We start from the raw sequence: 13,529 nt of genomic DNA, 5'->3' as shown, positions 1-13,529 counted from the left end.
CAGATTCTCAATAGCCTTCCTCACTTCACATAAGGATGGTGTATCAGGTTCCAGAGTTCAGTCATTTTCAACAATATTCATGTTGATAGTTGGACCAGCCTCCTCCCTTGGAAGATCACTTCTACCGAGAAGATCTCTAAAGAACTCTCTTCATTTTTTCAGCACTCAATTCGATTATTTGTAAGCTCGCCATCACTTTTTCTACAAGTAATAGTCCCGGAATAGGCAAAATGAGATCAGAGTGCTGATTTTTTTTACTCTTTTTGTGTTTTTAATTTTCCGATATCACTAAATATTCCTTCATATATGCTTTCTTTTTCATACCAAATCAGTCTTTATCTTCTCAACTCTTTATAATTTTCCTCTACTCTTCTAATATAGTGTTTTTGAATCGTAAGTTTATAAACTTTCTTTTGACCCTTGGTAATGTTTGCGCAATCACAATCCTACCATCCATGTTGCCTATTCTTTTTCAGTTCTGATATAACTTGTATCCTTAATTATTTTTTCAATCTGAAAATATGGTAACAGGGTAACTAAAAAATAGAGAAATTGTCTTTTAATAAATTCAAAATTTCAATTCTAACACCCTCATGTAAACTGTTAATAGTGTTATTAATTCAGTTGTTTATGCACAGAATGGCAGAATTAGGATAGGAATTCAGCTTAAGGAAAATCTTGATATAGGTTTTAACTTGTATTTAATTCTTATTATTTTATATTCTTAATTACTCTATTGTCATTTTGAAATAGTTATTCTTTGATCTCTCTGTATTGATAGGTCAGTACATCAGAGTGCCTTGTAATTTTTTAAGTATTTATATCAAAGTTTTTCATCTTTTATAGGCTGGAGCAAATCTCATAGTTTCAGGTACTGCCATTACTGCAAGCAACGATCCAGAACAAGTCATTTCTTTCTTAAGAAAGTCAGTTAAAGAAGCTATGGAAAAATCTCAACTAGAGCGATAAATTTTATATAGATATATTCATCCATATATATATTATAGATCATTATTATTTTTTAATAAATATTTCTTTTGCTGTAATTTTTTCTCCTTCTTATGCCTAAAATTTTCTTACGAGTTTATAAAATATAAATTTTAAACCCTGTTGCAACTTTTAAAAATGCAGTCTGATGCTTCTTCAATCACCTTTTTAATGCAATTCATTTTTACTAATGTGTTGAGCAATCTAGTTTTGCACTGGTTGCACAGTGATTCTCATATTGGAAAAAAACATTAAAAAAAAGTGCCTTAAAAGTACAGGGGTTATAATTAAAGTTACCTTATTTAGATGTATATTTGTTGAAATTTGGTATATACATTATGTAGACCACAGGGAAAAGAAATCTACAGCAAAAAATAGCAATTCAAATTTTGACCACCAGGTAAGAAGAGGGCGCACGAAGAACAAAAAGTGCAAAACTTTATTTAATCACAGCATTCGTTCAATGTGCCTTGTGTCAATTACATATTCAAAGTATGTTTATAGCATGTTCAAAAGTAGCACAAAGGGCTTCTTGATCAATTGTAGCAGCATGACATGTTAGTTGCTTCATGTTGACTTGCTTTCATTTCAAGCACAATTCATACACTTCTTCTGTAGACATGATCTTTGGGGAATCCCCAGAGCCAGAAGTCACAGGGATTCAAGTCTGCAGAATGAAAATGCCAGACAGTTAAAAAAAACTTCTTGAAATTACCTGATCTCCAAAGTGCCTTCACTGCAGTGTGAGGTGATGTACCACCTTGCATGAAGTCTAAACATTCTCATTCTTGTAAGGCAGACATGACATGCTCCTTAAATATTACCCTTGATGGAATACATTTGAGGACCTTGAGGAGTGTTCAAAGAAAAAGGGATTACCATTGAAATCAGCAGTAAAACCACACCTTACAGTGATGTAATCAGAATGCTGAAATTGTTCATGCAAAACATTAGGACTTGCAATACTACATATGTGACAGTTTTCAATATTGATTATTCTATGTATGGTAAAAATGCAACTCACCTGACCAGAAAATGTGCCAAGAGCATACATAAATGCTATTCTAGCGAAAAGAAGGTTAGTAAAGTCAGTGCATTTTTCTGGGTCTGCAAAATGCAGCTCTTGCAGAACTTGGAACTTTTATAGATACCACTTTACAGTAGATCATAGAACCTTTCATACTATCGACAAAAGGAGAAACAATTCATGTGACACAGCTTAAGCACTTGTCAAAGAATATTAGGAACTGGTATATGCTCTTTCGACCACAGCAAGAGCAACTTCTTCCGCATCTTCATTTGAAACCCATTTCCATCCTCTTCTCACAGCACATGCAACTCCCCAGGCTCTTCAAATTTAATAATAATAATTTTTTTTTCAAACTCTGCCGTAACATAAGACCTTTTTGAAGCCTTTCAAGCATCAATATTCTCACAGTGCAGAGGAAAAATTACTTGAAGAATTTTATCAAAACACAAGTTTTTTAAAATGCTCCAAATTTGTAGAACATCCTTTCTATATTGCATGAAAAGTGCTATTTGTTGGTCAAAATTTGAACTATTAATTTTAATAGCAGGTTTTCTTTCTGCATGGTTCATATCATATATCTACCAAACAAAACAAACAAACACATCTACCAAGAGCAAACATCAAACAGGTTTAACAAAATACATCTATCAAGAGCTCTAGTACATAGGTCTAAACAGGGTAACTTCAATTATAACCAGCCCACCAGCGGCCGAGCGGTAAAGTCGCTGAACACTGGTAGTTCGGTCCGAGGTTCGAATCCTGCGAACGGGCTGGCTGCATGGGTGTTTTCGTGGTTTTCCCCATGTGTAACGTGTATACGAGCCAGTTTCCCTTAGAAAGTCCTCCACGAAAGGCATCCCTCCCTCTTAGGCAGATAGCCCTAGTGTACTTTGCCATAATTAAATACACCACACCATCAATTATAACCAACCTGTACATTCTTTATACATTTCCTAGTCATAAGAATATTGATAAAACTGAAGATAAATTTTTCAGCTAATTTATACAGCTTCCACATTTATTCTTTTTAGAGGAGAGGGAAAGAAAATGTTGTGGATTAACTGCAGCTTTAGACAATCTGAACCACAACTGATGCAGTAGTCTTAATAAAGGTATTATTTGTTGGCTTTAATACCAACTAGTCATCAGTGTTTGAACTTTGTCCTTCCAAAGAAGATCTCATTCATCAATACTGAGAGCTTTGATTCTAGTTCTTGTTTGGAGAATGTTAAGGTATATGCTTTAATACAGAGTTGACATATTTAGCTTTGGATGTCCAAAATGGGGACATTGAAACACAGAACAAGAAAGTCAAAAATACCAAAGTTTAGGAGGAAGATGTATTTTGCTAATAACTGCTCCCACTTATATAGTAAATCTTCAGAACACTGATTTTCAGCAACATTATTAAGAGGAAATGTAGATTTCTAGTGTTATAACAGCTTATGGGAATTTAATCAGCTAAATAATCTTAATTAACTAAACTAACTGACCTACCTATCTTACAAATGAGTTGTAAATATACTTCCAGTCTAAAATTGACATAACCTCACTCCACCTAAGTTGGAAGAAACACTGGTCTGAATTTATAATACTATAATTGTTCTTCTTATAAGATATGTGAACATTAAAGAATAACAATTGTATATTTTAAGAATATAAGAGTATTTTCGTTTCATATACTGTTATTTTTATTATTATTATCTCAAGCCAAATGCTGCAGTTTGAATAAAAAAAGTAAAAGTGCAGTTCTCATCGCTGAAAAGTTTTATTAATGTTGTCTTCTTTTCTATTTTCTGGTTTATCAAAAATTATTTATATATATAAGGAAACATATTCAATCAACTTAAACAAAAAAGGATTAAGCTGGATTTTTTTACATTAAATTGTATAATTAAGTTAATGTTGTATTTCTGGTGGTAATAGAAAACTATACATATTAACAGAACATTTTGTTGGTTACATGGTGGAAATAGTGATACACTTACAAACACATTATTAAGGTGATGAGAATCATAACTTCTAGCACAGGTGGGGAGACACAAGTTACAATAAATAGCATCTCTTTATTTAATATTTAGAAAACTACTCACCTTGAATATGAAAAAGCAAGAGTGATAATTCCAGAAACAGTAAAAGTATTTAATAAGATAAATGTTTAAAAAGCACTATATATAACAGTTTTTTTTTTTTTTTTTTGACATACAACTTCAGCTTTTTAATCGACTGTGCATGCTGGAGGAAACGTTTAGAATGGCACACAGCTCACCAATTTTATTCTCCTTTGGCAAACATTAGATTGAGTTTCATTATGCAAAATACCAATTTCTATTAACAAATACAGTAATGTGAATTTTTCTGTTGGAAGGATATCAAGACAAGAATATTTTCAAAATAAGCTTTCTGAAGAATTCAAATTGGTAGTCAAATTCGCATGTGCTGTTGACAATATGTATTCAAGAGTATTTACATTAATAAATTTTTTCGAAGAGTGTAAAAATTAACTAATGAATATGCCAGTTGTAAAATAAGAAATTTTAAGTTTTTTTTTTTTTTTTCCCAAGGGGGAGAGGGGATTTATTTAATGAACAGCAATGTTTATAAGATATTTATTGTTTCATGCATTCCAACTGAAATATATTAATATAAATTATAATTGAAAGGCCAGAAGATTATTATCTTGATAACAAAAAAAAGATGAATTCTGGTATTTAATACCTTTTTTGACGAATGCCAATATTACCACTATTCCTCAAGTTAATATTAATGGTCTCGTAAATGGCATATTTAACATAATTTATCATTTTTGACATAATTACAATTATAGGTATTTTTATAATTTACATATATAGGTATAAAAAAGTTTTCACTCTGTCTGAGCCCAATCAGTTACCTCACAACTCTTATTTAGGATCAATCAGAATACACAGGCATGTCTAGCCAACTTAATCAGATGCAAATTTTGTATTAACCCCGGTCCTTCAGAACGAAATGCTTCGAAAACGGCTGTATTGTTGTCTAACAAATCCCTCCAAAAACGTCTGCTTCGCCTTTCAGGAAATGCTCTAAGATGGGCCCATTGCCTAGAGCATTATGTTCGCCTCCCCTTTGGAATGATGGAGAGGTCATAAAATGACGTCCCCACTAATGAATGCCAACTTGTTCACTACTTGTTAGTTTTTGAATCTCGAAACTTTCTAATGCATTCTTGTAAATTCTTGATTATTCGACATGTTTTACGTGTTTATTTTTTTCACTATTTAGTTTTATTTCTCTGTTTGGTTACTGGTAGACCAGTTTATTTTGGGAAATTAAATGTTAACCCCTTTTTCACCGAACACATTTTCTTGACATTTTAAGTCTATATATATTTGGAATAATAATACAATATTCCTCAGGAATGTTTCCAAAATTTGGTATACATATTTATATTTAGAACTGAATTTTGTTTTTCAGAAATCAAACTAATCCTCGTAATGCTTGATCTTTTGATCATAGGATTGATCAATGATTTTCCTAGTGAACATTTTTCAGAATTTTAAAGAAATTTCTCAAATTTTGGCGGTTTTCTAAAAAATTTCAGTAAGTTTAGCTATTGTGCATTTTCTAGCAATATGAAGTTTTAAATCAAAATTTTATTGACCTGAGAGAATGCATTTCTAAATCAAACAGAAATTTAAGTGAATTTGATGCCTTCTTACGCTAACCTAGAAAGAACTATTTTTTAGGGTTCAAAGACAGGATTTTCTCGCTTTTCCGCATTTTACAGATTTAATATATGTAATAAAACATAGAATCCTTTTTGATTCTCACAGTTAAATGAATTATAACTTTTTTTTTAACTTTTGTAATATTTCTGCTCGTACGTGACTAAGTTTGATATTGTGGAACTTAAATTACATCATGACATTACAGTATTTCAAGGAACAATTGAAATTAGGGTACCGAAATGACATAGAATATAAAAATGGTTATTGTCAATTTAAATAAATTTCTGTTTGCCAATTTTCATTTAAAATTTTCCATTATTTGCAGCCTTACAGTTTTATTTAACCTTGAGATTACCATATACAAATTGTATTAGGACCTCAACATAATTTCGTGGAATAATAGAAGTGATAATATGAAAAGGCTAGTGGCTTAAATACCAAAAGCCAAACATTTGTAATTAAATAAATACCGAATCCCTGCCCCTTTGTTTTATTTTTAATCATATAATCGACAGTATTTTATTATCTAGAAATTATTTTTTACTTTAAGTATTTAACTAAAACTATGTAACTTTTTCAGTGTAGTTTATATGAACGAGATAACACGATAAAAATGTTTTACTAATTCAGTTCACTGTTATTAATGAAATATGCCACCAAATTTCTATTTCTTTTTCCAGAATTATATATAAAATGTTTTGATCGAATATGATTAAATGAGTTTTTCAATTGTACTCTTTTATATATCATAATATAACTTGGCAGAATATTGTTTACCTTTAACAAATTATATCTAGAGGAATTAAGTTTTGAGGAAAGATAAACAACGAGATCAGTGGTTTCATTTTATGCTTTATACATCTGTTTATATGAAAATGGAATCTAGCTGTTGAATTTATGATTTGTATATGAATTGAAAAATAACATATTGATAAAACTTTTCAGGACATTACAAACTGATATGTTGTAATAAGGATATTAGTATGTTAATCATACTTCTGTAGAGCAGGGATGTCAAACTCATAGATACACTTGGGCCAAACAAACAAGGTTTAACTTTAGGCAGGCTGCAAAAAAAAAAAAAAAAAAAAAAAAAAAAATCAATATTCATAGAAACATAGATTTATTTCGAATAATACAATAATAAACATATATATATATATTTAAATAGAAAAAAGAAATTTATTTAAATAGAAAAGAACAAGAAACATTTAATGTTTACGTCCTGATACTTGACATCTCTTCTCTGCTATTATCTTTCCTATTTCGGCAGAAATTTTGTTTGCAGTGATAACTTTCAACGCTGACCCAAGGTGAGCATCATTAATACGGTTTCTAATAGGAGACTTATTACCTTTCATGATTGAAAATAACTGCTCGCACCGATAAGTGCTACCAAACATGGAAATAATTTCATATGCGAATTTTCGAGTATTTTCAAACCTGGCTGGTAAATATTTGTAAAATTCAGGCATGTCCACTTCAATGAATTTTGCTTTCAAATTTGAGTTGCATTGAATCTCGATCACCTCCATTTGCATATGGCTGAGTACTGAGTCAATACTTATTGAGAAAATCGAAGAAAACAAAAGAAATTTGTCTTCTAGGGAACTAAAATCATTTAACCTCGTTTCAGCTGTTAAATTTGTAATTTTTTCTGCATATTTTTGATACGAACAAGTATCATCTAAACTTGATTTGTTCATGCTGCACGTCGGGAAGTGCGTCAAATCTTCATTTTTAAGTTGTTTTTCCCAAAGAACTAGTTGACATTTGAATGCTTTAATTAAGTCAAACATGTTCGTAATGATATGATCTTTTCCTTGTAACGATAAATTTAAATCGGTTAAGTGTTTGGTTATATCAACCAAGAAAGATAAATCTTGTATCCATATTGGATCGTAAAACAAACTTACGTCTTGATTTTTCGTTTTTAAAAACTGACATATTTCTTCTTTCAAATCCCAGAATTGTTTGAGAATCTTGGAGCAAGATAACCAACGTATCTCGGTATAGTAGGACAAACCCGAATATTCACTATCTAACTCACTTAAGAAAGCAGTGAATTGACACTGATTTAAACCTCGAGATCTTATAAAATTTATAACTTTTTTTATATATGACAAAACATTCTCCATATTTATTACTTTCGTGCATAGAACTTCTTGATGCATAATACAATGCATATGATGAATGTTTGAACCGTGAATTTCACTACGTTTTTTCCTTAGTAATGCTACGAAGCCCTTGTTTTTCCCGGTCATTGATGGAGCGCCATCTGTAGCTACAGAATTTAATTTTGCCAAAGGTAGATTGTATTTCTGCAGAAGTCCAAAAACACAAGTAAATATATCTTCTCCTGTGGTAGTACCAGGCATCGGTATTAGTTCCAGTAATTCCTCAAAAATGTTCAAATTCTTGTCACAAGAACGAAGAAACACTGCTAATTGAGTTTTGCCACTAATGTCCGTGCTCTCGTCACAGGCAATGGAGAAACTTTCGAAACTAGATGATTTTGCTTTGATCTGATCACTTAAATTCGCGGCTAAATCAGTAACTCTTTCCGCAACTGTATTTCGAGACAATGAAATTGATTGAAAAGCCTTCACATTTCCAGGACAAACAATTTCTCCAGCTTTCGTTAGGCATTCCTTGATGAAATCACGGTCAATAAAAGGCTTCGAATGTTTAGCTATCAACTCGGACAAGACGTAGCTTGCATGTACAGCCGCTTCACTTTCTTGCAATACTGTACTAAACATGGACTGTTGCTTTTTCACTCCTAACTTGAGCTCTTTCAACTTTTCTTCTCTCATTAATCCTTCGTAATTGTTATATTTCGATTTGTGTTATTCGTAATGACGTTTAATATTATATAACTTTGGTACATTAATAGTATTATTACATATCAAGCAGATTATTTTATCTTTTATTTCACAGCAAAAATATTCTAATTTCCATTTTACTTGGAATATTCTATGTTCGTCAGCGATTTTTCGTTTAATTTTACTACCACTTGGTTTTGATATAGACATACTGAATACAAAGGGCTGGAATAAACACGGTAAACGTTAAAAAGTTAACAAAAATTTATTCTTTCCACAAGAGATCAATCAAAATGCTGAAATATTTCTTCAAAAATATTCTAACAATATAACAAAATGTCAAACGTTTAGCAAAAATCAATTCAAAACAGAGAAACTAATTCTATCTCACAGCGAAATCGCTACAAATCAATCACAGCATTAAGTAAACAAACAGTTCGCTAGAACTACAGCTACTACTGAGATGAGTTGTTTGTTCTCGGCTTTTATAAGCTTTATAATTAATTTCTCGAATATACTGGAAACATCTATAAATACCTGTATTTTTGTGGATGGCAACAGCAATTACGAGATATTTATTTTTTAGGTATTAAATGCACACGCTGTTCTATTTTTAACGCAGCTGTCTTTTCAAAAATCGTCTGCGTTGCTAAGGCAACATGAAGCAAATCTAATTACAATTCTAAATAAATAAATACCTATGAAATCTGTAACAATATGAATTAAGTAATAATTAATAATAAAGCAAAGTGCATGCACATGCATGCACCAATATATCGCAGAAAACTATGATTGGAAAACTGAGACCATGAGTTCGGCTATCGGGGGATGCGTACAAGTTCTGAGTGCACGTGTCCCCCAAAAGCGGAAGGTAGCTGAACGCAAGCTACTCACATGCATTTCTAATTTAAGTAGTGTGTGTGTCAGCTCGCTGTGAGTAATCTAACAACACTGAATAAATTATCGTTAATTACTTAGCAGTAAACATTTCATTTTTTTCTTCGTTGATATGTTATTTTATTATTATATATTATTATTTGCCGATATATTGGCCGGGCCGCAAAAATATTTGTTGTGGGCCGCGAGTTTGACATCCTTGCTGTAGAGATAAAGGCAATTTATAATTACTAGGCTACGTATCCGAATGTTTTTATTATGATATGGTATTGCCAAACTACGGCTCTTTGGTTCGTTAAATATGGCTTAGGTCGAGCAAATGGCAGATGCTCGACCTAAGCCATATTTAACGAATCAAATTTCGTTAAATATGGCTTCCAAATGAAACAGAAATCGTGAAACGATACAAACTTAAAACAATTTTACTTTTTAAGTTATATGTATGGACATTTTAAACAGTTTCAAAGAGCGTCATTTCTGCACTTTCCGGCCGTGGCGGTACTGTTTTTGGAATAGATTAAAGACTTTCTAAAATACAAACACATTAGCACCAGGCAATGTTAATGATATAGCTAAAAATGTTATTGAATGGCTCTACATCTATGTTTAGTTGTAATTGCAAGAAGCAAAACATATCAGATGATCCAATCCGCATTTAAAGAATTAAATGAGAATATCATATGTGCATTTATATGTATGCTGGGTTGGATAATAGTTGCAATGGAAAACTAAACTGTTTGTTTATGCAATAGCCCTACTAAAAGCTGACAACATATTTTAAATAAATTTTAAATACTGAATACAGCTTCTCCGCAGGGTGTTCTTTCCCGTCTTCTTTGTCTTAGAGGTCAAATTAAAGGAATATCGTTTAGTTCTTTTTTCCAGATAACTGTCTTATTTACACGAATAAAGAACCTTTCACATCCTTGTAAAGAAATACGTTTTTTATTACTTAATTTACTACTATTAAAATTATTCGAATAGAATCTAAATTTTATAGCCCTAAATCTAAATTTTATAACCCTCCCCCCGGGAAAAAAAAAAAAAAAAAAAAAAAAAAAATTTCGGTTTTCTATCTGGTAAAACTAATGCCCAGATACAACATACGAAAAAAGAAACTATATTTTGATTAAAATGCAATTTTGGCATCGCAAGAAGCAATTTTTCTGAATGCGGCCTAAAAGTAACACAACATTTTTTTCAAACTTTATACTCAAAAATTGTTTTATTGCTTTATGTATCTAACTGTAGCTCTTGGTAAATCTGCTTCCGATTCTTCATTTGCTGAATTCTAATACCTGTTTCGGTTTATATGAAGTTTGGCTACTCCTGGTCTGTAGCTAGCCCGTTCACAGAGATATGAACCCTGGACAAATTACCAGTGTTGCTATCTCCTCGACGATTGGTGTGTTGCTCATTTGAAGAAACTGAATTATTCCTTTTTAAATAATGGTAAATTTACTTCATTTGTAAAAATTAATGAAGAAAAAATAACTTTCACATTTTGAGAAATTTCGGAAAATGTCATAGTTTGTGAGATGAGAAATAAAGTAACATTAACAAGCGCATAAATGTGATGAAAGAATTTGCGACGTGGAGTGGTTTCAGATTAAGGGCGGTGCTTTTCCTGTTTGTGTTTGAAGAAACTGGCAGCATAATTTTTTGTGGTTTTCTCCGTATTGAAAAAAATACAGGCCATTTTTTATTAGAAAATATTTCAAGCTTTCATTTGTCTACTTAAATGAAAAGTTATAATGTAATATATCCTTAATTATGTAATCTTAATTCATAGAAACAGTAAAGTGAAAAGATGAATAGTAAAGCAATTGATTTTATTTGTAAAAGAAATGAAAATACTGGCATTCCCGCATGCGCCAATAGTTGAGAAATGCGCCTGGATTTTTTACTGTAATCACATTATTTTGAATGAAATGAATTTTCCAAATAGTAAATATATATTGTGCATAATTTAAGTAGAAAACTCTCGAAATAAAAATGGCCCAATTACTAGGAATATTTCAATACAAAAATTCACTCGAACACGAAAAACAAGCAAGAAAATGCAGAGAAACGTCTCATGCAACTACCTATAAAGGTGACCAACATTTCCGAGAATGTACATAAACATCAGTATCGATAATTATAATATTCTTCAGGGAAAATGTTAGAAATCAACTCTCTTCTTTCCTGGATTCGAAGCACTGATCTTCCAGTGCTAGCTGGGCGTGCTGCAACTTACATCATGGAAGCACGTATGGTATTCTTTATATTCTTTTCTACGTGAAGGATGACTGGGCGGAAGTGCGAAGTTCAGTCAACCAAACACAGTGTTCTTTAAATGTGGTAGCGCCTAAATATGTGGTTTTCTCAATCAACCAAACTTAAGTGTGGTGGTCTCAGTCAACCAAATATAGTGGTGGAGTCTAAATTCTTTTCACTGCATATATGTACAAATAAATAAATCTTTCTACACGTATATATATATATGAATTTTACATACTTGATATATATATATATATATGCTAATAATATATATTTGTTTATATGTTTCTTCATTTCAATAGAATTCTAACTACTTTTGTCCAAGGAGATAATGCACTAAACAATATATATATATATGCTATGCGCTTTGTTCATCCCGTCACTGTAATTCTACATCTGTATCATTATGAAACCAATTTCAAATTATTGATCTTCAAAATTAGGTATTGTATTCTTTCATTATAGTTAACAGTATAATTATAAATTTCTTCTAGATTTGTAACATATGACCAATTTTCTTTCATAGCGATCGAAGCCATGCATTATCGATATATTATCTCGATATAAATAGATCCTAACATGTACAGTCAAAAGTCGTTAATTCGGACACCCATAATTCGGAATGATCTATAATCCGGACATCAAAACTAAAAACTTTCTGCGCATGCGCCGCGTTGACACATGCGCAGAGGCGTTCACGCGTGCGCGTAAGACCTTTTACGACTGCGCATATGAGTGTGCACAAGTGCAGAATACGTTTTCGCGTGCGCATTTTATGTATAATGGACGTATAAGCTAAATAATTATCTATTTCAGTTAATGTTGATGATTGCGTTGTTCCTTAATTTTCGAATTGCACCCGGCTTATTATTTTTTGCAGACTGTAAGAGCAATTTTATAAAAGTAAGCTTAAACTTTCGATTATATCAAATAGAATTTCCGATATATATTTGTTAATATGTAAAGGATCTAAAGCGAAAGTATGTTTTGAAATCCGAAATCTGTTTATCATTTTCACGCTGCTCGGCGGCGGGCGCGTAATGAATTGGAAGTTGATTTGTCAGCACTATCCTTATCTTCAGCGCAGATGTTTTTATTTTATTTGGCTTATAATTCCTTACCAAATGTAGTATTTCATCTCGATATGCTCCGTCTTTGATATGATTTAAAACAAGTTCCTCGTCATTATAATTCGCTTCCGATAGCGAAGAAAAGTGACAGAGGTTATTGAAAACAAAAAAATTTCGATTGACAAATTAGTCGGTGTTCTTGACACAGCAATTATAGGACTTGAACGGCGGAACTTTGTAACTGAACAAGAAATTATGTCTGTTTAATAGAATTAAAGAGAAAGTATTATCACATGAAACGAAGCAAAACTTAAACAACTTACATTGAAAGAAATGTTTCATAAAGTAAACAAATAAATATTAAGCTTTTTCTTTTTGCAAATTTTGATACCCTTTAGATCATAATTGTTCTTTATTTCATAAATTACGGTTTCATATTTTTAATTTTGGAATTTCTGCATGCCATCTTACGAGATTTAAACTGATGATCTATAATCCGGAAAAATCGATAATCCGGAATCGCCGAAGTCCCGACGAGTCCGGATTAACGACTTTTGACTGTATTTTAATTCTTGCATTATTTCTTGAGTCACAAGACTCGTTCTATTTTGTGCTGATATACATATTTGAATGAAAATTATAAGTTTTTGCTTCCACTGAAAGGAAATTTTTATTTTTTAAATAATAACTGTATTTGCATCTAAATACTATAACGTAATATTCTAACGTTTAATCAAGGAAAATAATC

The 13,529-nt window shown here is 31.5% G+C and overlaps 1 protein-coding gene across 1 annotated transcript in view; it reads left to right on the top strand.

The window, feature by feature from the left end:
• The window catches only part of Rpe (ribulose-phosphate 3-epimerase), a 54,592-nt gene extending 53,546 nt beyond the window's left edge, over positions 1-1,046 (top strand). The window contains exon 5 of the mRNA XM_085812836.1: positions 847-1,046. Within this exon, the coding sequence (XP_085668962.1) occupies positions 847-969 (123 nt within the window). The 3' untranslated portion in view covers positions 970-1,046. The remainder of the gene's footprint in view (positions 1-846) is intronic.
• The last annotated feature ends 12,483 nt before the right edge of the window (positions 1,047-13,529 follow it).

This window comes from Stegodyphus dumicola, chromosome 3 (assembly GCF_044657685.1).
Source record: "Stegodyphus dumicola isolate Sdum_Otavi_A_Nest chromosome 3, ASM4465768v1".
NCBI lineage: Eukaryota > Metazoa > Arthropoda > Arachnida > Araneae > Eresidae > Stegodyphus > Stegodyphus dumicola.
The sequence above is the reverse complement of the archived record's forward strand: the minus strand, read 5'-3'. Positions and strand labels throughout refer to the sequence as shown.